General features: G+C 42.9%; 1 protein-coding gene across 3 annotated transcripts in view; it reads left to right on the top strand.

The window, feature by feature from the left end:
* Positions 1 to 26,058, top strand: part of zgc:109889 (uncharacterized protein LOC553542 homolog) — a 67,532-nt gene that overhangs the window by 28,067 nt on the left and 13,407 nt on the right. For all 3 annotated transcript variants that reach the window (XM_038996269.1, XM_038996268.1, XM_038996267.1), the window contains exons 2-5: positions 6,058 to 6,197; positions 8,441 to 8,575; positions 23,569 to 23,722; positions 24,348 to 24,465. In XM_038996269.1, coding sequence (XP_038852197.1) covers positions 6,065 to 6,197; positions 8,441 to 8,575; positions 23,569 to 23,722; positions 24,348 to 24,465 — 540 coding nt within the window. In that variant the 5' untranslated portion in view covers positions 6,058 to 6,064. The remainder of the gene's footprint in view (positions 1 to 6,057; positions 6,198 to 8,440; positions 8,576 to 23,568; positions 23,723 to 24,347; positions 24,466 to 26,058) is intronic.

Here is a 26,058-nt window from a genome sequence, read left to right as displayed (position 1 = left end):
CAGTCGACATAACCTGAAATGCCGCTCAGCAAGGAAGAAGCCACTGTTCCAAAACCTCCATTAAAAAAAAGCCAGATTATGGTTTGCAACTACACATGGGGACAAATATCATACTTTTTTGAGAAATGTCCTCTGGTCTGATTAAACAAAATTTGAACTGTTTGGCCATAACGACCATCATTATGTTAGGAGGAAAAAGGGGGTGGCTTGCAAGCCGAAGAACACCATCCCAACCGTGAAGCACGTGGGTGGCAGCATCATGTTGTGGGGGTGCTTTGCTGCAGGAGGGACTGGTGCACTTCACAAAATAGATGGCATCATGAGGGAGGAAAATGATGTGGATATATTGAAGAAACATCTCAAGACAACAGTCAGGAAGTTAAAGCTTAGTCGCAAATGGGTCTTCCAAATGGACAATGACCCCAAGCATACTTCCAAAGTTGTAACAAAATTGCTTAAGGACAACAAAGTCAAGGTATTGGAGTGGCCATCACAAAGCCCTGACCTCAATCCTGTAGAAAATTTGTGGACAGAACTGAAAAAGCGTGTGCGAGCAAGGAGGCCTACAAACCTGACTCGGTTACACCAGCTCTGTCAGGAGGAATGGGCCAAAATTCATCCAACTTATTGTGGGAAGCTTGTGGAAGGCTACCTGAAATGTTTGACCCAAGTTAACCAATTTAAAGGCAATGCTACCAAATACTAATTGAGTGTATGTAAACTTCTGACCAACTGGGAATGGGATGAAAGAAATAAAAGCTTAAATAAATCATTCTCTCTACTATTATTCTGACATTTCAGTTTCTTAAAATAAAGTCGTGATCCTAACTGACCTAAGACAGGGAATTTTTACTAGGATTAAATGTCTGAATTTGTGAAAAACCTAGTTTAAATGTATTTTGCTAAGGTGTATGTAAACTTCCGACTTCAAATGTACGTACGTATGTACATACATACACACACACACACACACACACACACACACACACACACACACACACACACACACACACACACACACACACACTGTCAGGGACATTGAGGTGGTCTGCGTAATAGAGTGCCAGGTTCGAATACAACTGTGTTGAGAAAGATGGAGTGAGATTAGGGTTGCACAGTTTGGGGAACATTATTAGGTGGAAACTTACCGTGGAAATAAACTGAAATATATGCGAATTAATATTAATACCATTTAAATGTAGATATTTTTTGCATTGGATATTAACTCAGCAGAAAAGGAAATGTCCCTTTTCAGGACCCTGTCTTTCAAAGATAATTTGTAAAAATCCAAATAACTTCGCAGATCTTCATTGTAAAGGCTTTAAACACTGTTTCCCATGCTTGTTCAATGAACCATAAACAATTAATGAACATGCACCTGTGGAACGGTCGTTAAGACACTAACAGCTTACAGACGGTAGGCAATTAAGGTCACAGTTATGAAAACTTAGGACACTAATGAGGCCTTTCTACTGACTGAAAAACACCAAAAGAAAGATGCCCAGGGTCCCTGCTCATCTGGGTGAACTTTTCTTAGGCATGCTGCAAGGAGGCATGAGTACTGCAGATGTGGCCAGGGCAATAAATTGCAATGTCTGTACTGTGAGACGCCTAAGACAGTGCTACAGGGTGGACAGCTGATCCTCCTCTCAGTGGCAGACCACGTGTAACAACACCTGCACAGGATCGATACATCCGAACATCACACCAACTGCCCCAGCAACAACAACTGCCCGAGTTACACCAGGAATGCACAATCCCTCCATCAGTGCTCAGACTGTCCGCAATAGGCTGAGAGAGGCTGGACTGAGGGCTTGTAGACCTGTTGTAAGGCAGATCCTCACCAGACATCACTGACAACAATGGGCACAATCCCACCGTCGCTGGACCAGACAGGACTGGAAAAAAGTGCTCTTCACTGACGAGTCGCGGTATTGTCTCACCAGGGGTGATGGTCGGATTCGAGTTTATCGTCGATGGAATGAGCGTTACACCGAGGACTGTACTCTGGAGCGGCATCGATTTGGAGGTGGAGGGTCCGTCATGGTCTGAGGCGGTGTGTCACAGCATCATCGGACAGAGCTTGTTGTCATTGCAGGCAATCTCAATGATGTGCGTTACAGGGAAGACATCCTCCTCCCTCGTGGTACCCTTCCTGCAGACTCATCCTGACATGACCCCACAGCATGACAATGCCACCAGCCATACTGCTCGTTCTGTGCGTGATTTCCTGCAAGACAGGAATGTCAGTGTTCTGCCATGGCCAGCAAAGAGCCCGGATCTCAATCCCATTGAGCACGTCTGGGACCTGTTGGATCGGAGGGTGAGGGCTAGGGCCATTTCCCCCAGAAATGTCCGGGAACTTGCAGGTGCCTTGGTGGAAAATTGGGGTAACATCTCACAGCAAGAACTGGCAAATCTGGTGCAGTCCATGAGGAGGAGATGCGCTGCAGTACTTCATGCAGCACCAGATACTGACTGTTACTTTTGATTTTGACCCCCCCCCCCCTTTGTTCAGGGACACATTATTCAATTTCTGTTAGTCACATGTCTGTGGAACTTGTTCAGTTTATGTCTCAGTTGTTGAACCTTGTTATGTACATACAAATATTTACAGATGTTAAGTTTGCTGAAAATCAATGCAGTTGACAGTGAGAGGATGTTTCTTTTTTTGCTGCGTTTATATTTTTTTGTTTTTACTTTGTTTGCAAACTGATGTTACACGTATTAATGTACTGAAATAAGTAGGACACGTGACAACGAGGGAAAAAAACACTTCATATCGGAGTTGTCTATTCATAGTATGAGGCTAGTATAGCGTCTCTCTCCATTGAAACATGCGGTTGACGTCAACAAACCTAATCGAATATTCAAAAATAGATTACAATAATGAGATGTATCCACCAAGGCAATTTACCACTCTCTCCCAAAATACATCATCCAGGAGGAACCTCTTAATGAGGCTTTCCATATCGGCAGACTGTGATATGGCCATTTCTTGGAAAGACTCCTTCCCCTTCAGGAGACTGTCGAACATGATGACAACGCAACCCCAACGGGTGCTGCTGGGCAGCTTTAATGTGGTGCTATTATTCTTCTCACTTTGCTTGGTGAGGTAGATTGCTGCTATAACACTTGATGACCCTTCACATACCTAACCATTTCCTTGGCTCTCTTGTAGAGTGTATCCATTGTTTTCAGTGCCATGATGTCCTTGAGGAGCAGATTCAATACATGCGCAGTACAGCCAATGGGTGTGATGTGAGGGTAGGACTCCTCCACTTTAGACAATGCTACGAACATGAAGGCTGCTTGGTCTGTCACAAGTGAAAATACCTTCTGTGGTCCAAGGTCATTGATGACTGCCTTCAGCTCATCTGCAATGTAGAGACCGGTGTGTCTGTTGTCCCTTGTGTCTGTGCTCTTGTAGAATACTGGTTGAGGGGTGGAGATGATGTAGTTAATTATTCCTTGCCCACGAACATTCGACCACCCATCAGAGATGATTGCAATAGTCTGCTTTCTCTATGATTTGCTTGACCTTCACTTGAACTATGTTGAACTCTGCATCCAGCAAATGAACACAAAGCATCTCTGGTGTGAGGGGTGTATGCTGGGCGAAGAACATTCAGAAATCTCTTCCAATACACATTGCCTGTGAGCATCAGAGGTGAACCAGTTGCATACACAGCTTGAGCAAGACATTCACCAGCATTTTTCTGACTACGTTCCTCCATTGAGTCAAAAAAATCTTCTGATTCCAGTAGGACCATGAGCTGTTGCTATCGATAAGGTGTCTGATTCATCATTTTCACCTCGAATAGAAATAGAGGGTCCTTTGTCAGAGGTTGCTTGTTGTGAGTCTGAGGGAACTTTATGCACTTGGCCAGATGATTCTCCATCTTTATTGCATTCTTCACATATGATTTGGCACAGTATTTGCAAATGTACACAGCTTTTCCTTCTACATTAGCTACAGTGAAATGTCTCCGCACATCAGTTAGTGCCGTGGCATTTTCCTGTAACGATTAGAAAAAAATAGTAAAAAAACAAATACAATTCCATGTACAGATAAATAGTTAAGCAGTTAGATTCAACAACTCCTTTTGTAAGATAAATCTTTTAAAATGAAACATGTGTGGAAACAGGTGAATTAACACTCCTCAGTTAGCAGGCTCAAGCAAGCTAAAACCCACATGGTAGCAAAAACTAACTAGCAGAAATTGTTAACAAGTTAGAAATGATTTAAACACACTTTTCTGTAGGCTACTGTTTACTAGTTAACAAAACAGCATGTATGTCATATAAAATATATTCACCCCACCCAGTATTGTAATCAAAACTTACCAGAAAGCATGTAGTCCTTGGCTCAGACAGTGTAGTAGTGTTGACTCAATAGTGTGCAAGATCTTGAGAATCAGCTGTACATGTGATGTAAGAATTTACTGTGCATGCAGAGGGTTGCAATTCCATTGAATTGGGGATAGTTTAACCAAAATGTACCACAAGACCTAGAATTGCCTAATGTGTATCTCACAAAAAAAGTTTACTGTTTATAGGCTAACTTTTTTTGATAAATTTAAGCACAATTCCCTGGCTTAACTTCCCATGGAACAATTCCGGAAATTTACCGGAATGTTTCCGACCCTTTGCAACCCTATGTGAGATGGAGAGAGGACAGACAGGTCACTATCTGTTAGGATGACAGGCAGAGCTCAATTGGGACAAACCAAACAACCAACACACACACACACATAAATAGGGCTCATCATCACTTTTCATTTGTGCCCTGGTTTTCCATCTCAGTTGGAAGGCGGTGTGTGTGTCTCTGTGTGTTTTCCCCGGTCAGTGCTGTGGAAGTCAGCCATTCCACACACACTCCCACACTTCCAAGATAATCACTGTCACAATTACTATCACATAGAGAACTGGCATAAATACTTTGTGTGTGTGTGTGTGTGTGTGTGTGTGTGTGTGTGTGTGTGTGTGTGTGTGTGTGTGTGTGTGTGTGTGTGTGTGTGTGTGTGTGTGTGTGTGTGTGTGTGTGTGTGTGTGTGTGTGTGTGTGTGTGTGTGTGTGTGTGTGTGTCAAACACTGGTCTGACACACATCACACACCGCCTCAGTTCAAATCCAAGGGCAGAAGAGGCCATGGACCAAATTCAGAAGAGAGAGAGGAGAAGGAGAAGAGAGCGTTCTTCGCAGCAGAGTTTTTCCGTCTTTTTCTACAAAGACATTGTGCTCCCCTATCGTGATAGGTTTGCGTCCCAAATGGCATACTCTTCCCTTTTATAGTGCACTACTTTTGACCAGGGTCCATATGGATTTGGTCAAAAGTAGTGCACTATATAGGGAACAGGATGCCATTTGTTATGCGTTCAGGGGCTCTCCTTATTCTGTCCTCTCACCAGTGATAAGACAGCCCAGCAGTAGCAGCACAAGCTGTGGCAGTTATCAGTTAACACTGAACCAACCATTCCGCCTCATTGGACCCTGCACGAATCCCAGTCTCACTGACTCCAAACAGCTTGACAGGCAACTGGTCCCCAGGGGCCTGACACCAGCCCAATATTAACAGAGCCAGTCACCCAGTTCAGTTACACTGATCACAGATCAGGTCACTGTCTCTAAGTCAGTGGATATAGTTATCTCTGTGGCCTACAGACTGATTAGAGGTCAGTTTGTATTTAGTTAATCGCTGTGGATATCTGATCTGACTGTCTGAGTTGATTAGTGTTTGTGTTTCTTGTAATATCATGTCTTCTGTGATGTTCACTTTTGATGTATCATTTTCCTGTGCTTCTTCTCTCCCTCCCTACTTCTTTCTTCCTTTTGTCTAACTCTCCTTCTACTCTTCCTTTTTTGTCATCCTGTCTTTCCTACTGCCTCTCTCTCTACCACTACTTACAGCTCTCTCTCCATCTCTTCCCCCAGGTGAATCACCATGCCATTGGTAAAGCGCAGTATAGAGCCCAGACACCTCGCTCTCTCTCTCCCTCACTCTTTTGTCCATTTCTCACTCTTTCTTGCACTTCTCTCTCCATCTCTCTCCCCATAGGTAAACCATGCCATTGGTAAAACGCAGTATAGAGCCTAGACACCTGTGTCGAGGTGCAGTACCTGATGGAGTCACCAGTGAACTGGAGTGTGTTACCAATAGCACCCTCGCTGCCATCATCAAACAGCTTGGTAGCCTCAGTAAGTGTGTGTGTGTGTGTGTGTGTGTGTGTGTGTGTGTGTGTGTGTGTGTGTGTGTGTGTGTGTGTGTGTGTGTGTGTGTGTGTGTGCACGCGCAGGGGGCGGGGTTGATATGTGTGTGAAACAAACACATCAGTGAAGGGCAGGAGAGAGGGAGAGAGAGATAGGAGCATGGTTTAAACATGTGAGGCCATGATCCGCGCTCCTATTGGAAATTCACCCATCTCCTCACTGGTCTGTGCCTCCTAGTGTTATCCTGATCTCCTATAGAATTATCCTGTATGCTGATCAGGTCTGCTGTAGAGGTTGAGATGGGAATAGATTAACTTGACTTTCTGACCCAGACACCTGCAGATAATAATAATGGACACTTACCAGTAGGCTGTGGCTCTACATTCACCCAGCTTTGCCCTATGGCTTCTATGGGATAGCAGCGATATCCAAGGACTTTGTGTCTAAGGAGATATTATTTATTTAATAAATTGGAATAATCAGGCGCACGGTCTGTTAGTCATGCTAGTAGCCTCTACACCAGTGGTTGCTAATGTGTACACTTTAGGGTAGAATCCATTGCGTAGTAAAGTAAGTACACCTTGTTATTGTGGTCTAATGGTATTCCTTTGACAGGGAAGCTTCATTAGACTAAAAGACAACTCCGACTTCCACCTCTCCACCCTAGAGACAGTGACTGAAGTGCACTTGAGTGTGCTTTGAAACCACCTTCCCTCAGTGTTAGACTACATTATTGATGTGTGGTACAATATGTCTATGTATCAGTGCTATAACAATGATAAGTCCTTATATCTAGTCAATAACCTGACATAGCACCCAGCAATGTTACAGTAGGTGCTGTTTTAATTTATATTGTTATATATTTATATTGAGATATATATATATACACTGCTCAAAAAAATAAAGGGAACACTAAAATAACACATCCTAGATCTGAATGAATGAAATATTCTTATTAAATACTTTTTTCTTTACATAGTTGAATGTGCTGACAACAAAATCACACAAAAATTATCAATGGAAATCAAATTTATCAACCCATGGAGGTCTGGATTTGGAGTCACACTCAAAATTAAAGTGGAAAACCACACTACAGGCTGATCCAACTTTGATGTAATGTCCTTAAAACAAGTCAAAATGAGGCTCAGTAGTGTGTGTGGCCTCCACGTGCCTGTATGACCTCCCTACAATGCCTGGGCATGCTCCTGATGAGGTGGCGGATGGTCTCCTGAGGGATCTCCTCCCAGACCTGGACTAAAGCATCCGCCAACTCCTGGACAGTCTGTGGTGCAACGTGGCGTTGATGGATGGAGCGAGACATGATGTCCCAGATGTGCTCAATTGGATTCAGGTCTGGGGAACGGGCGGGCCAGTCCATAGCATCAATGCCTTCCTCTTGCAGGAAATGCTGACACACTCCAGCCACATGAGGTCTAGCATTGCTGTAAGCACAACCCCCACCTGTGGACGTCGGGCCCTCATACCACCCTCATGGAGTCTGTTTCTGACCGTTTGAGCAGACACATGCACATTTGTGGCCTGCTGGAGGTCATTTTGCAGGGCTCTGGCAGTGCTCCTCCTGCTCCTCCTTGCACAAAGGCGGAGGTAGCGGTCCTGCTCCTGGGTTGTTGCCCTCCTACGGCCTCCTCCACGTCTCCTGATGTACTGGCCTGTCTCCTGGTAGCGCCTCCATGCTCTGGACACTACGCTGACAGACACAGCAAACAAAAGTGAAAAACAAACAAAAATTCAAAAGGGACCAAAACATCAGCCAGGAAGCATAGGAACTGAGAAGTGGTCTGTGGTCACCACCTGCAGAACCACTCCTTTATTGGGGGTGTCTTGCTAATTGCCTATAATTTCCACCTGTTGTCTATTCCATTTTCACAACAGCATGTGAAATGTATTGTCAATCAGTGTTGCTTCCTAAGTGGACAGTTTGATTTCACAGAAGTGTGATTGACTTGGAGTTACATTGTGTTGTTTAAGTGTTCCCTTTATTTTTTTGAGCAGTGTATATATATATATATATATATGCAGGGTCCCTTGATAAGGTGTGTACACACACACTATGGAGCAGGCAGACTATAATGTATTGTTCTCTGCTGGATGTCAGACAGCAGCTCTGCAGGGGGCACAGCACCCTGCAGTGAGACGATAGAGAATCCCTGCCCATTGATTAAGGTGTGTGTGTGTTATCCTGTGTACTAATGTGTCTCTTCCCCCTGCAGGTCGTCATGCGGAGGACATCTTTGGAGAGCTGTTCAATGAAGCCAACAGCTTCTACATGAGAATGAACAACCTACAGGAGAGAGTAGACATACTGGCTGTCAAAGTCACACAGCTAGACTCCACCGTGGAAGAAGGTGTGTTTTCATCTTAGTTTGTCACCTGACAAAGTGTGTTGGTCCATGGGATAAAGCGTAGCAGCAGCAACATATCACCTACAGCCGCTTCACTGAGTGAATGCAACTCTCTATCTGTTTTGCAGCAGTGAGGTTTCCCCCAGTGCTGGTGTGATTGAATGAAGCCACTCTGTCTCTGGTGGAATTTGGAATGTGCATATCATTGGTAAATGCTAAGTGGGATGCTTGCGACGACTCAACTCTGACATCACCCCATTGAAGTTCAAATTTTAAACGGTTAAGTAAGGGTTATGGTTAAGGTTAGGGTTTAGGGCAGGGTCGTCCCAAGGATCCCACTGAGCATCCACCATATGATCTACACACTCTTGATTGAGTGTGTATTGTGCTGTCCCACATACAAAATACTACAGTTTAATATAAAATACTAAATTACTTAGTATAAAATTCTATGTTATTGTGTAGTATATATACTGTGGAATACTATACTACACACTGTAGTATTCCTCAATCGTGTTCTGTTTACTACATCATTTTGTGGTATACTGTAGAATATTATACTCCACACTTAATATCCCTTGATCGTGTAGTGCTTACTATAGTATTTTTTTTAGTATACTGTAGAATACTATACTACACAATGCCCTCTCCCACCTGGATAAGAGGATCACCATAGTGCCCTCCAAGCTCATCACTAAGCTTTCCTCAAAACACTATATTGAATATTATAGTATATAAATATAGTAATACTACAGTATACTATAGTATTTTTTTCATGTGGCCTGCTACAGTGGTGTGAGCCGTACTGTGCCTTAGCTGCAGTGGAGTAGTGAAGTGACCCAGCTTTTCTTACAGAGATTCAGGAGGGATGAACACAAACACAGACACACACACACACACACACACACACACACACACTGGATTCAGGAGGGATGAGCTGACCACCTGAGAAAGAAGCACTGTTTTACACGACTAATAATAACCTTGCCTCTATCATATCCTCCACTCCTCTTTTCTCCTACATGTCCTCCACCTTTCTATTCCCCGTTTTCCCCTCTTCTCTCTGGCTCCCCCTCTTTTGTCCTTCTTCCCTTTCGTATTGTATTTCTTCTCCGCTTCTCTCTTCTAGTTTTTTAATCTGCTTTGCTCTTCTCTCCTGTCTCCTGCTCAGCCATTCCATCCATACCTTACACACTGTGTGCTGTTAGAGTAGTATCTCTCTCTTTCAGTCCCCATAGGAATGCATTGTCTCTTCAACCACATAGAGAAGCACTGTATTGGCAATGCACAGGGAGTTGCATTGTCAATGCGATGGCTAAGCACTCTTTTGTGTGTGTGTGTGTGTGTGTGTGTGTGCGTGCATTATAAACTCTCGACTGTATGACCTTCAAACGAACCAGCCACGTACGTTTGTGTGTCTGCTGACCTTTTGCTAGCCTGTAGAGGTGTCCGACTCAACGGATAGGGGTGAGTGCTTTTTGAAGTGTGTGTGTGCGCACGTGTGTACGTTCGTTTATGCGTACATGGGTGCATGATTTGGGTTGTGGTTGTTGTTCCTGTGGATATTTGGTTTTTTGACTCTGGCTTTGTGGTTTGTCTGCTTGAATATTTTGGTGTGCGTGTCAGTGGCTTTCCTCCTCCAGAATAGCCTGAGAATATCTATAATAGCTGATTACTAATCGATGAGCCTCGTGCTGTGCTTTCGTGTGTGTGTGTGTGGTTTCTGTGTGTATCGTGTGTGTCTGAGTCCCGCTGACAGATGTAAAGACAAAGGGATAGATGTCTGCAATAATACATGTGGTAACATGGGAGGGAGGTATTTGTATTTATTAGGGATTCACATTAGCTGCTACCAAGGCAGGGGTCCAAACACATTAAGGCACTTACATCAAACATTAAAAAAAGATAAAACGGTACATCCATATAGCATTATTACACCGCTACATACACTATACAAAAGTATGTAGACACCACTTCAAATGAGTGGATTCTGCCATTTCAGCCACACCTGTTGCTGACAGGTGTATACATCTAGGAGCAACAACTGCTGAGCCTCAAAGTGGTAGGCCACACAAGCTCACAGAACAGGACTACCAAGTGCTGAAGCACAGAGCGCGTAAAAATCGTCTGTCCTCGGCTCATTACCGAGTTCCAAACTGCCTCTGGAAGCAACATCCGCACAATAACTGTTTGTCCGGAGCTTCATGAAATGGATTTCCATGGCCGAGCAGTCGCACACAAGCCTAAGATCACCATGCGCAATGGAGTGGTGTAAAGCTCGCCGCCATTGGACTCTGGAGCAATGGAAATGCATTCTCTGGAGTGATGAATCACGCTTCACCATCTGGCAGTCCGACGGACGAATCTGGGTTTGGCAGATGCCAGGAGAACGCTACCTGCCCGAATGCATAGTTCCAACTGTAAAGTTTGGTGGAGGAGGAATAATGTATTTGGCTGTTTCATGGTTCAGGCTAAGCCCCTTAGTTCCACTGAAGGGAAATCTTACCGCTACAGAAATCAATGACATTATAGACAATTCTGTGCTTCCAACTTTGTGGCAACAGTTTGGGGAGGCCCTTTCCAGTTTCAGCATGACAATGCCCCCATGCACAAAGCAAGGTCCATGCAGAAATGGTTTGTCAAGATCGGTGTGTCTCTTCAACGGGACAGTTGTAAATCATGCAGCGCCTTGTGTCACCATCGCAGATTTTAGAGAAACAACAAATGTCGGTACATATAAGTGTCTTATATCGGCTGAAAGCTTAACAGGAATTGAATATAACTGCATTGTCCAATTTACTGTGAAATAATGCCATGCTATTGTTTGAGGAGAGCTCCTCACTGCGATAGGTTTGATAAATTCACCTCTGAAGGTGAAATGTGTACTTACATTCTGAAATCTTGCTCTGATTTATCATAGGTCCAAGAGATAACATGAAGTGTCGTTTTGTTAGATAAAATCATTTTTCATATCCTAAAAAGGTCCATATAGCATGCACGATCGATTTTGTATTCCCACAGGTTCAATTTGCAAAGAAAGGAATCTGTGAAAATCTAACCCTAAACGTTTTTTCAACCAGGCAAATCACGTTCGTATGTATTCCTCAGAGATCCTAGAACATAACCAGACTTCACTATATCATTAGGGGTGTGGTATAACCTATAGGACACCAAATTTGGTCAGAGAGCGACGCCTTCATGGCACGCCGATGACGCGGCCGGTCTTCATTTGATCGACTGTATCTTTGTCAAATAAGCACCAATCGGGGTCAAACAAGGCTAGCTAGATAGCCAATGAGCTGGGCTGAACGGGAAACCCTGTATCTGTCGCAAAATGTAGGTGCTAACGTTTTGCGACAGCATGCCTTTTCCTTTTGGACAAAAATTATAAGAATATTCAGAGTTATGAAAACTGGTTGTTTTGCAAATATTGAACTTATAATATGGCAACTAATACTGGAAAAGCTAAATCAAAGTCCAAGTAAACAGATTTGACAATATTCTTGCAGAAAAAATGTCATATGAATGTGAATGTCTCCTTCACGATTTGCCCAAATGTACCTGGGTGACTTCACACTAAATGTCATGTAGTTCACTCATACTTCAAGTTTTCCATCTGAAACGTTGCACATACACTGCTGCCATCTTGTGGACATCGGAATTACAACCAGAGTGATGGCTAGAACTGGGACCTTTCTCTTGCATTTCAAAGATGGTGGTAGAAAATGTTTTTTGTTTGCATTTTCTTCTACCAGATCTATTGTGTTATTCTCCTACATTCAATTCACATTTCCACGAACTTCAAAGTGTTTCTTTTCAAATGCTACCAAGAATATGCATATCCTTGCTTTGGTATAGATTTGGTATGTCATTTTAGGATTAAAAAAAAGGGAGCTATCCAGCACAGCTTGCGCGCTGCCCCAGAATTCTATGGCACGCCATTGTTGCCATTAATGCTAGTTAGTGCTAGTTTGACCACCAGAGGGCATCTTTGAGAAGCATTTGACTGTTTTTAATATTGGCTGTACTAGAGCAGTGGTTCCCAAACCTTTTTATAGTCCCGTACCCCTTCAAACATTCAACCTCCAACTGCACCAGGGTCAGCGCACTCTTAAATGTTGTTTTTGCCATCATTGTAAGCCAGCCCCACACACACACTGTACGATACATTTCTTAAACATAAGAATGAGTGTGAGTTTGTCACAATCTGGCTCGTGGGAAGTGACAGAGCTCTTATAGGACCAGGGCACAAATAATAATCTAATAATAATCAGTCATTTTGCTCTTTATTTAGCCATCTTCCATAATAAAACTTATTTGTTCATCGAAAATTGTGAATAACTCACCACAGGTTAATGAGAATGGTGTGCTTGAAAGGATTGTATTGGTGAGTCTGTCTTAAATCTTTTTCCACACAGTCTGTGCCTGTATTTAGTTTTCATGCTAGTGAAGGTGAGAATCCACTCTCACATAGGTATGTGGTTGCAAAGAGCATCAGTGTCTTATCGGCGCGATTTGCCAAGGCAAGAAACTCTAAGCACAGCCCTATCCAGAAATCTGGCAGTGGCTTCTGATTAAATTCAATTTTCACAGAACCGCTTTTTGCAATTTTGATGAGGCTCTCTTGTTCAGATATCGGTAAGTGGACTGGAGGCAGGGCATGAAGGGGATAATGAATCCAGTTGTTCGTGTCGTCGGTTTTGGACTGGCTTTCAAAAGTTGGCACTGTTCAACATGACCGGTCGGGAGTAGGCTACTAAGTGACTGCGAGTGAATAGCAAAATAATCCTAACATTTCCACACCCTAATTGTAGTCTAACCAATACCCAAACGGAGATTCAGTGAAAATATCATTGATTTATGAAGACCAGTCCCCATGCTTGTCTCAGAGCAGTGCGAAATGGTGCTGAAATAGTTGACCACACCCGGCGGGTAGGCTATTTCTTCAAATCCTATTATAACAATTGGATGACTTTGGGTGTTCCAGTAGGCAACAATTTGTTGCCTTCATTAGCCTACTTTATTCTTAAAAGAACTCCAGCACAGAGAAGAGAAAGGAGTCTTAAATAATTAAACAATAAAGCAATTTAATTCACAAATGCATTTAACTGTTTTTAATATTGGCCATCAACCAAAAACACAGCATTTACCATGGTATTTAATTTCCAGCGATACTATTCAAGCCATTGACTCACTGATGGTTGAAGATGATGAGCGATCGGCAAAGGCAATCTGGAATCTGCTGGCATCACCACACAACATCAACATCGCTCTAATCACAGTCAGAAGACAGTTGAAGAAACTTGAGTGGACTTATGGAAAGGCTCTGTAAGACATTTTATTCATACACACACACAGTGGCAAGAAAAAGTATGTGAACCCTTTGGAAAAAAATGGATTTCTGCATAAATTGGTCCTACATTTTTGATCTGATCTTCATCTAGGTCACAACAATAGACAAACAGTCTGCTTATACTAATAACGAACAAACAATTATACGTTTTCATGTGAAAATATAATGGCGCTGGAAGAAATGGCAGCAGTTTTTTTTACGGCCGCCCAATCAATTGTGCTATTATGTGGGTTTTTTTGCGCATTATTTGTAACAAATTTTGTACATAATGTTTCTGCAACTGTATCTTATGGCAAAAAAGAGCTTCTGGATATCAGGACAGCGATCACTCACCTCGGATTAGGAAAATATTTTTTTCTTCAACAAGCAGGATGCACAGGACATTCTCCTAACACCCGACAAGGCTAACATCCCAGTTATTTGCAAGAGGAAGAGACGCAGGTACAGAGGACACATGCCTCATGAGGATCCGCAGAAGGCGAGTGGGAAATCTGCCGTTACCGTCAATATTACTCACCAACGTGCAATCATTGGACAATAAATTAGACGAGGTACGATCACGAATATCCTACCAACGGGACATCAAAAACTGTAATATCCAATGTTTCACGGAATCGTGGCTGAATGATGACATGGATGTTCAGCTAGCGGGATATACGCTGCACCGGCAAGATAGAACAGCACACTCCGGTAAGACGAGGGGGCGCTGTCTGTGCATATTTGTAAGCAGCTGGTGCATGAAATCTAAGGAAGTCTCTAGATTTTGCTCACCTGAAGTAGAGTCAATCAATCAATCAAGTTTATTTTATATAGCCCTTCGTACATCAGCTAATATCTCGAAGTGCTGTACAGAAACCCAGCCTAAAACCCCAAACAGCTAGTAATGCAGGTGTAGAAGCACGGTGGCTAGGAAAAACTCCCTAGAAAGGCCAAAACCTAGGAAGAAACCTAGAGAGGAACCAGGCTATGAGGGGTGGCCAGTCCTCTTCTGGCTGTGCCGGGTGGAGATTATAACAGAACTATGCCAAGATGTTCAAAAATGTTCATAAATGACAAGCATGGTCAAATAATAATCAGGAATAAATCTGTTGGCTTTTCATAGCCGATCATTAAGAGTTGAAAACAGCAGGTCTGGGACAGGTAGGGGTTCCATAACCGCAGGCATAACAGTTGAAACTGGAATAGCAGCAAGGCCAGGCGGACTGGGGACAGCAAGGAGTCACCACGGCCGGTAGTCCCGACGTATGGTCCTAGGGCTCAGGTCCTCCGAGAGAAAGAAAGAGAGAAGGAGAAAATTAGAGAGAGCCAAGATTTTCAAAATGTTCATAAATGACAAGCATGGTCAAATAATAATCAGGAATAAATCTGTTGGCTTTTCATAGCCGATCATTAAGAGTTGAAAACAGCAGGTCTGGGACAGGTAGGGGTTCCGTAACCGCAGGCAGAACAGTTGAAACTGGAATAGCAGCAAGGCCAGGCGGACTGGGGACAGCAAGGAGTCATCATGCCCGGTAGTCCTGACGTATGGTCCTAGGGCTCAGGTTCTCAGAGAGAGAGAAAGAGAGAACGAGAGAATTAGAGAGAGCATACTTAAATTCACACAGGACACTGGATAAGACAGGAGAAGTACTCCAGGCATAACCAACTGACCCTAGCCCCCCGACACAAACTACTGCAGCATAAATACTGGAGGCTGAGACAGGAGCGATCAGGAGACACTGTGGCCCCATCCGAAGAAACCCCCGGACAGGGCCAAACAGGAAGGATATAACCCCACCCACTTTGCCAAAGCACAGCCCCCGCACCACTAGAGGGAAATCTTCAACCACCAACTTACAATCCTGAGACAAGGCCGAGTATAGCCCACAAAGGTCTCCACCACAGCACAAACCAAGGGGGGGCGCCAACCCAGACAGGAAGATCACGTCAGTAACTCAACCCACTCAAGTGACGCACCCCTCCTAGGGACGGCATGAAAGAGCACCAGTAAGCCAGTGACTCAGCCCCTGTAATAGGGTTAGAGGCAGAGAATCCCAGTGGAGAGAGGGGAACCGGCCTGGCAGAGACAGCAAGGGCGGTTCGTTGCTCCAGAGCAACGAAGAGTATATTGTGTTAAATTACAGGCCACACTACTTGCCTAGAGAATTTTCGGCTATACTTTTAATGGCTGTTTATTTACCACCACAGACAGATGCTGGCACTAAGACCGCACTCAGTAAGCTGTATGAGGAAATAAGCAAACAGGAAACCACTCACCCAGAGGCGGTGCTCCTAGTGGCCGCAGACTTTAATGCAGGGAAACTTAAATCGATTCTACCAAATTTCTATCAACATGTTAAATGTGCAACCAGAGGGAAAAAAATTATACATCACCTGTACTCCACACACAGAGACGCGTACAAAGCTCTCCCTCTCCCTCCATTTGGTAAATCCGACCACAACTCTATCCTCCTGATTCCTGCTTACAAACAGCCTATAAAAAAAGTGGTCAGATGAAGCAGATGCTAAACTACAGGACTGTTTTGCTATCACAGACTGGAACATGTTCCGGGATTCTTCCAATGGCATTGAGGAGTACACCACATCAGTCACTGGCTTTATCAATAAGTCCATCGAGGACGTCGTCCCCACTGAAGCCATGGATTACAGGCAACATTCGCGCTGAGCTAAAGGATAGAGCTACCGCTTTCAAGGTGCGGGACTCTAACCTGGAAGCTTATAAGAAATCCTGCTATGCCCTGCGACGAACCATCAAACAGGCAAAACGGCAATACAGGGCTAAGATTGAATCATACTATACCGGCTCCGACGTTCGTCATATGTGGCAGGGCTTGCAAACTATTACAGACTACAAAGGGAAGCACAGCCGCAAGCTGCCCAGTGACAGGAGCATACCAGACGATCTAAATCACTTCTATGCTCGCTTCGAGGCAAGCAACACTGAGGCATGCATGAGAGCATCAGCTGTTCCGGACGACTGTGTGATCACGCTTCTCAGTAGCCGATGTAGGACCTTTAAACAGGTCAACATTTACAAGGCCGTAGGGCCAGACGGATTACCAGGATGTGTGCGCAGAGCATGCGCTGACCAACTGGCAAGTGTTTTCACTGACATTTTCAACATGTTCCTGACTGTGTCTGTAATACCAACATGTTTTAAGCAGACCACCATAGTCCCTGTGCACAAGAACACTAAGGTAACCTGCCTAAATGACTACTGACCTGTAGCACTCATGTCTGTAGCCATGAAGTGCTTTGAAAGGCTGGTAATGGCTCACATCAACACCATTATCCCAGAAACCCTAGACCCACTCCATTTTGCATACCACTCAAACAGATCCACAGATGATGCAATCTCTATTGCACTCCACACTGCCCTTTCCCACCTGGACAAAAGGAACACCTATGTGAGAATGCTATTCATTGACTACAGCTCAGCGTTCAACACCATAGTACCCTCAAAGCTCATCACTAAGCTAAGGATCCTGAAACTAAACACCTCCCTCGGCAACTGGATCCTGGACTTCCTGACGGGCCGCCCCCAGGTGGTGAGGGTAGGTAGCAACACATCTGCCACGCTGATCCTCAACACTGGAGCCCCCAGGGGTGCGTGCTCAGTCCCCTCCTGTACTCCCTGTTCACCCACAATTGCATAGCCAGGCACGACTCCAACACCATTAAGTTTGCCGATGACACAACAGTGGTAGGCCTGATCAACAACGAGACAGCCTATAGGGAGGAGGTCCGAGACCTGGCCGGGTGGTGCCAGAATAACAACCTATCCCTCAACGTAACCAAGACTAAGGAGATGATTGTGGACTACAGGAAAAGGAAAACCGAGCACGCCCCCATTCTCATCGACGGGACTGTAGTGGAGCAGGTTGAGAGCTTCAAGTTCCTTGGTGTCCACATCACCAACAAACTAGAATGATCCAACCACACCAAGACAGTTGGTGAAGAGGGCATGACAAAGCCTATTCCCCCTCACGAAACTGAATAGATTTGGCATGGGTCCTGAGATCCTCAACAGGTTCTACAGTTGCAACATCGAGAGCATACTGACTGTCAAAATTGTCAAAGACCCCAGCCACCCCAGTCATAGACTGTTCTCTCTACTACCGCATGGCAAGCTGTACCGGAGTGCCAAGTCTAGGACAAAAAAAACTTCGCAACAGTTTTTACCCTCTTGCCATAAGACTCCTGAATAGGTAATCAAATGGCTACCCAGACTCTTTGCATTGTGTGCCCCCCCAACCCCCTTTTACGCTGCTGCTACTCTCTGTTTATCATATATGCATAGTCACTTTAACTATACATTCATGTACATACTACCTCAAATGGCCCGACCAACCAGTGCTCCCGCACATTGGCTAACCGGGCTATCTGCATTGTGTCCCGCCGCCAACCCCTCTTTTACGCTACTGCTACTCTCTGTTCATCATATATGCATAGTCACTTTAACCATATCTACATGTACATACTACCTCAATCAGCCCGACTAACCCGTGTCTGTATGTAGCCTTGCTACTGTATATAGCCTCGCTACTGTTATTTTTCACTGTCTTTTTACTGTTGTTTTTATTTTTTTACTTACCTATTGTTCACCTAATACCTTTTTTTGCACTATTGGTTAGAGCCTGTAAGTAAGCATTTCACTGTAAGGTCTACACCTGTTGTATTCGGCGCACGTGACAAACTTTGATTGATTATTGAACACATCGTGTAAACATTCACAGTGCAGGGTGGAAAAAATTGGACCCTCCTTTGGCCGCAATAACCTCAACCAAATGTTTTCTGTAGTTGCGGATCAGACCTGCACAAAGGTCAGGAGGAATTCTGGACTATTCCTCTTTACAAAACTGTTTTAGTTCAGCAATATTCTGGGGATGTCTGGTGTAAACCGCTCTCGAGGTCATGCCACAGCATTTTAAATTGGGTTGAGGTCAGGAATCTGGGCCACTCCAGAGGGCGTATTTTCTTCTGTTGAAGCCATTCTTTGTTGATTTACTTCTGTGTTTTGGGTCGTTGTCCTATTGTATCAACCAACTTCTGTTGATCTTCAATTGGCCTAACATTCTCCTGCAAAATGTCTTGATAAACTTGGGAATTCATTTATCCATCGATGATAGAAAGCTGTCCAGGCCCTGGTGTCAGCAAAGCAGCACCAAACCATGATGCTCCCTCCACCATACTTTACAGTTATGAGGTTTTGATGCAAGTGTGCCATTTATTTTCTCCACACATAGTGTTGTGTGTTCCTTCCAAACAACATAACTTTGCTTTAATCTGTCCACAAAATATTTTGCCAGTAGCTATGTTGAACATCCAGGTGCACTTTTGCAAACTTCAGACGTGCAGCAATGGTTTTTTTGGACAGCAGTGGCCCATGAACACCATTCTTGTTTAGCGTTTTACGTATTGTGGACTCGTCAACAGAGATGTTAGCATGTTCCAGAGATTTCTGTAAGTCTTTAGATGACACTAGGATTCTTCTTAACCTCATTGAGCATTCTGCGCTGTGCTCTTGCAGTCATCTTTGCAGGACGGCCACTCCTAGGGAGAGTAGCAACAGTGCTGAACTTTCTCCATTTATAGACATTTCTTACCTTAGACTGATGAATATCAAGGCTTTTAGAGATACTTTTGTAATCCTTTCCAGCTTTATGCAAGTCAGCAATTCTTAGGTCTTCTAAGATCTCCTTTGTTCAAGGCATGGTTCACATCAGGCAATGCTTCTTGTGAATAGCAAACTCAAATTGTGTGAGTATTTTTTTATAGGGCAGCTCTAACCAACATCTCCAATCTCGTCTCATTGATTGGACTCCAGGTAAGCTGACTCCTGACTCCAATTAGCCTTTGGAGAAGTCATTAGCCTAGGGGTTCACATACTTTTCCCAACCTACACTGTGAATGTTTAAATGATGTATTCAGTATAGACAAGAAAAATAAAATTTGTGTTATTAGTTTAAGCACACTGTTTGTCTATTGTTGTGACTTCGATTATCAAATTTGATGACCAATTTATGCAAAAATCCAGGTAATTCCAAAGGGTTCATATACTTTTTCTTGCGTGTGTATGTGTGTGTGTGTACAGTTGAAGTCGGAAGTTTACATACACCTTAGCCAAATACATTTAACTCAGTTTTTCACAATTCCTGACATTTAATCCTAGTAAAATAATCCCTGTTTTAGGTCAAATAGGATCACCACTATTTTAAGAATGTGAAATGTCAGAATAATAGTAGTGATTTATTTCAGCTTTTATTTCTTTCATCACATTCCCAGTGGGTCAGACGTTTACATGGATTCAATTAGTATATGGTAGCATTGCTTTTTAAATTGTTTAACTTCTCTGGGATATGTGGGACGCTAACGTCCCACTTGGCCAAAAGCCAGTAAAAATGCAGAGCGCCAAATTCAAATAAATTACTATAAAAATCTAACTTTCGTGAAATCACACATGAAATACACCAATTTAAAGCTACACTTGTTGTGGATCCAGCCAACATGTCTGATTTCAGAAAGGATTTACGGCGAAAGCACACCAAACGATTATGTTAGGTCAGTACACAGAAAAACAGCCATTTTCCCAGCCAAAGATAGGAGTCACAAAAAGCAGAAATAGAGATAAAATGAATGACTAACCTCTTCATCAGATGACACTCATAGGACATCATGTTACACAATACATGTATGTTTTGTTCGATATTGTGCATATTTATATCCAAAAATCTCAGTTAACATTGGCGCCATGTTCAGAAATGCCTTCACAATATCCGGAGAAATTGCAGAGAGCCACATCAAATAACAGAAATACTCATCATAAACTTTGATGAAAGATACATGTTTTGCATAGAATTAAAGATACACTTGTTCTTAATGCAACCGCTGTGTCAGATTTCAAAAAAAAATTACGGAAAAAGCAAACCATGCAATAATCTGAGACGGCGCTCAGATAGAAACAATATTTCTCCGCCATGTTGGAGTCAACAGAAATTACATCATAAATATTCCCTTACCTTTGATGATCTTCATCAGAATGCACTCCCAGGAATCCTAGTTCCACAATAAATCGTTGTTTTGTTCGATAATGTCCATTATTTATGTCCAAGTAGCTACTTTTGTTAGCGCGTATAGTACACATATCCAAACGCTTGCTCAGATCCAGGCGAACATCGGACGAAAACTTCAAAAAGTTATATTACAGGTTGAATAAACTTGTCAAACTAAGTAGAGAATCAATCTTTAGGATGTTGTTATCATAAATATTAAATAATGTTCCAACCGGAGAATTCCTTTGTGTCTATAGAAGTAGTGGAACGCAAGTCGATATCATGTGGAATGCGCATGACCAGGAACTGGCTCTCTGCAAGACCACTGACTCAAACAGCTCCCATCCGGCCCCACATCACAGTAGAAGCTTCATTCAACGTTCTACAGACTGTTGACATCTAGTGGAAGGCGTAGGAAGTGCAAACAGATACATATCCCACTCGGATTTCAATAGGCGATGAGTTGAAAATCGACCAGCCTCAGAATTCTCACTTCCTGTTTGGATTTTTTCTCAGGTTTTTGCCTGCCATATGAGTTCTGTTATGCTCACAGACATCATTCAAACAGTTTTAGAAACTTCAGAGTGTTTTATATCCAATAGTAATAATAATATGCATATATTAGCATCTGGGACAGAGTAGGAGGCAGTTCACTCTGAGCACGCTATTCATCCAAAGTGAAAATGCTGCCCCCTATCCTAGAGAAGTTAAACAAGTGGATTGAGTGATCAAGTGTAGCTGGAGCTTGGCCTGGCTTAAGCTGGATGCCAATAGAGGTGAAAGGAACATCACACACTTTCCCGCTTTCTCACTTTTGATGGCACATTTTGTAGAAATTGTTTAATGTGCTGTGTAGCCCAAATATATTGTTTCTGTTGTGTTGAACTTGACAGTAACGTGTGTGTGTGAGCGAGTGGGATTATCATTTTTTGTGAACTTGATCGATGTCTATAGTGGCCACTATAATATAGCAAAAATAGAATGCCTGTTTGTTTCATTCTATTTCTACTTTAAGATTTTTTTTTCTCCCCAAGTGCAATATTTATGTGTTTGGTCACAAGCATTCTATTATAAAGGCTGTCATGGCTAACAGCAATATTAGTGTATTGTTTTTTTTCTCAAGACCTGAGTGTCATTTGCAAGTCTAGGCAACAAATAACATTGAATTGCTTTCTTTAAATTTTTTAGCTGTGAGTTACGTTCACATTAACCACTTTTTATTTTACACACAGAGACTGATCATGTAGATCATATTCTTTGTTTAATTAGTTAACCTGCATTTCTCCCTAGCAGGGATTGTTTAGCATGTTTCAGTGCAGAGAATATACAGTAAGTGTCACCTTTTTGGGCCCTCGCCAGTTTGCATCCCTGAGAGTTTACCAGCCTCAGAAATTGTAGACCAAATAAATGCTTCACAGAGTTCAAGTAACAGACATATCTCAATATCAACTGTTCAGAGGAGACTGCGTGAATCAGGTCTTCATGGTCGAATTGCTGCAAAGAAACCACTACTAAAGGACACCAATAAGAAGAAGAGACTTGCTTGGGCCAAGAAACATGCGCAATGGACATTAGACCAGTGGAAATTTGTCCTGTGGTCTGATTAGTCCACATTTTAGTTTTTTGTTCCAACCTCCGTGTCTTTGAGACTCCGAGTAGGTGAACGGATGATCTCCGCATGTGTGGTTCACACCGTGAAGCATGAAGGAGGTGATGGTGTGATGGTGTGGGTGTGCTTTGCTGGTGACACTGTCCGTGATTTAAAAAAATAATTCAAGACATACTTAATCAGCATGGCTGCCACATCATTCTGCAGAGATATGCCATCCCATCTGGTTTGCGCTTAGTGGGACTATCATTTGTTTTTCAACAGGACAATGACCCAACACACCTCCAGGCTGTCTAAGGGCTATTTGGCCAAGAAGGATAGTGATGGAGTGCTGCATCAGATGACCTGGTCTCCACAATCACCCGACCTCAACCCAATTGAGATGGTTTGGGTTGAGTTGGACCGCAGTGTGAAGGAAAAGCATCCAACAAGTGCTTAGCATATGTGGGAACTCATTCAAGACTGTTGGAGTAGCATTCCAGGTGAAGCTGGTTGAGAAAATGCCAAGAGGTGTGCAAAGCTGCCATCAAGGCTAAGGCTGGCTACTTTGAAGAATCTGTTTATCACTTTTTCTTGCTTACTACATGATTCCATATGTGTTATTTTATAGTTTTGATGTCTTCACTATTATTCTACAATGTAGAAAATAGTAAAAATAAAGAAAACCCTTGAATGAGTAGGCGTGTCCAAACTTTTGACTGGTTCTGTATGTATGTTATTTTACTGCTCTAGGGATGTAATTTACTATTATGTATTGATTTTTAACCCTACCTTTTTTTCCCTCTTTATGCGGTGCACAATGCAGAGAACACCGGAGAGGAGAATGATCATTTAATTACCATAGTGAATTATTGTAATGTTTGTGTCAATTAATCCCTTAAGGGATGGGATGCCAATTGGCGATTTGACACGAAAATATAATTCATTCATATACACCATTAACGTGCTGATGGTTTTGTGTGTGTCTGTCTGTCTTCTCCAGTCTCTCTGCAGGACATCAACATGCGTAAAGCGTTTAAGAGCAGTACCATCCAGGACCAACAGGTGGTCTCACGGACCTCAGTCCCCAACCCTGTGGTAGAGATGTACCATCGCTGTGACAAACCTCCACCTCTCAACATACTCAGTACCTATAGGTTAGTACCTTTTTTAGTATACTTATCTTCTAGCCTGACTACCCATCCACATCGATCTGGCCAAACACCACACCCACCAGCATTTCTTCTCCACAATGAGTCTGGATTTGCTTTCCTCCCCGACGTCTTGTAGAATGCAAACCCATTGCGACCATTTGAATTGGTCCCAGAAACCGATGGGTTGGGCCAGAGCCGGCCTGGCGTATCATCATTGGCTTTGATACTCTGATTGGTTAGAGATTATCCAATGGCTGATTAATTTGTTTTGTACACCGCCCCTCATTTTGACTTATCTCCTATTGGTTAGTTAGACCTCTGTCCCCAACCCTGTGGTAGTGACTACCATCGCTGTGACAAACCTCCACCTATCAACATACTCCGCCTCTATAGGTCAGTACCTCAGTATACTCAGCCTGTAGGCCAGTTAAACCACCACCTCTCTGAAAGCATACAGGTAAGATCATCCTCACCATTGCTGTGAAATCCCAGTCTGATGCTGAGAAAGGCACGTCACTGACCCAACACTGTGAATGACTAATGCAAAAGATGCAATGCACCTGACCCATTTCAATCTCTCTCTTCCTCCCTTCTCTCTCTCTCTCTCTATCTCCATCCCTCTCTCCAGGGATGATAAGAAGGATGCGTTGAAGTTCTACACAGACCCCTCCTACTTCTTCATGCTGTGGAAAGAAAAGATGCTGCAGGCCACGGAGGACAAGAGGAAGGAGAAGAGACGACAGAAGGTGGGTGTGTGTATATATATGTGTGTGCAAGTATGCAGGTGCGTGTGTGCTCGGTCTCTTTATTCTCTCTGTCACCGCCTCTTTCCCTCTCTTTCGCTCTGTGCCTCTGGTAGTTGCCGACAGGGATTGTGTTCAAACATGTCAAGTCAACTTCTGTCACTAGAGTCACTCCAGTGTGTGTGAGGATGTGCTGAACTTTACTATACTGTATGTTTGGATGGGGAAAGAGAGAATGTCTGCTTCACTGCTATGTTCTTTGCATGTCCACATGCTTCTGTTTATCATTCTGTCTTTATCTCACATTCCATTTGCTTTGCTGCGTTATAATCCGGACTGTGTGTGTTGAACTCAACCACACCCTCTCTACTTCCCATTCCCTGAGAAACACAACCCCTCTTGCTGTCTAAAGACAACTTCAGTTATAACTCCTCTCTCGGACATCTAAAGTGCATTCGGAAAGTATTCAGGCCGCTTGACCTTTTCCACATTTTTTTATGTTACAGCCTTATTCTAAAATGCATTACAACAACAAAAAATCCTCATCAATCAGTTTTGAAAGAGGTGGCCAGTAATAAACTGATCCTAAACATCTCTAAAAGAGCATTGTATTTGGTACAAATCATTCCCTAAGCTCTTGTCCTCAGCTGAATCGGGTGATGAATGGTGTTGGTGTTGAACAAGTTGAGGAGACTAAATTACTTGGTGTGACCTTAGATTGTAAACTGTCATGGTCTATATATATATATATTAGAGGTCGACCGATTATGATTTTTTTCAATGCCGATACCGATTATTGGAGGACCAAAGCCAATACCGATTAATCGGCCGATTTTTATAAATATATATATATATATATATATTTGGAATAATGACAATTACAACAATACTCAATGAACACGTTTATTTTAACTTAATATAATACATCAATAAAATCAATTTAGTCTGAAATAAATAATGAAACATGTTCAATTTGGTTTAAATAATGCAAAAACAAAGTGTTGGAGAAGAAAGTAAAAGTGTAATATGTGCCATGTAAAAAAGCTAACGTTTAAGTTCCTTGCTCAGAACATGAGAACATATGAAAGCTGGTGGTTCCTTTTAACATGAGTCTTCAATATTCCCAGGTAAGAAGTTTTAGGTTGTAGTTATTATAGGACTATTTCTCTCTATACCATATGTATTTCATATACCTTTGACTATTGGATGTTCTAATAGGTACTTTAGTATTGCCAGCCTAATCTCGGGAGTTGATAGGCTTGAAGTCATTGCGTAGAGCTGCTGGCACACGCACGAAAGTGCTGTTTGAATGAATGCTTACGAGCTTGTTGCTGCCTACCACCGCTCAGTCAGACTGCTCTATCAAATCATAGACTTAATTATAATAACACACAGAAATACGATCCTTATGTCATTAATATGGTCAAATCCATAAACTATAATTTTGAAAACAAAACATTTATTCTTTCAGTGAAAAACGGAACCGTTCCGTAATTTATCTAACGGGTGGCATCCATAAGTCTAAATATTGCTGTTACATTGCACAACCTTCAATGTTACGTCATAATTATGTAAAATTCTGGCAAATTAGTTCGC

This window comes from Salvelinus namaycush, chromosome 6 (assembly GCF_016432855.1).
Source record: "Salvelinus namaycush isolate Seneca chromosome 6, SaNama_1.0, whole genome shotgun sequence".
Taxonomy (NCBI): domain Eukaryota; kingdom Metazoa; phylum Chordata; class Actinopteri; order Salmoniformes; family Salmonidae; genus Salvelinus; species Salvelinus namaycush.
Note: the sequence above shows the minus strand (reverse complement) of the source record. Positions and strands in the feature narration are given on the sequence as shown.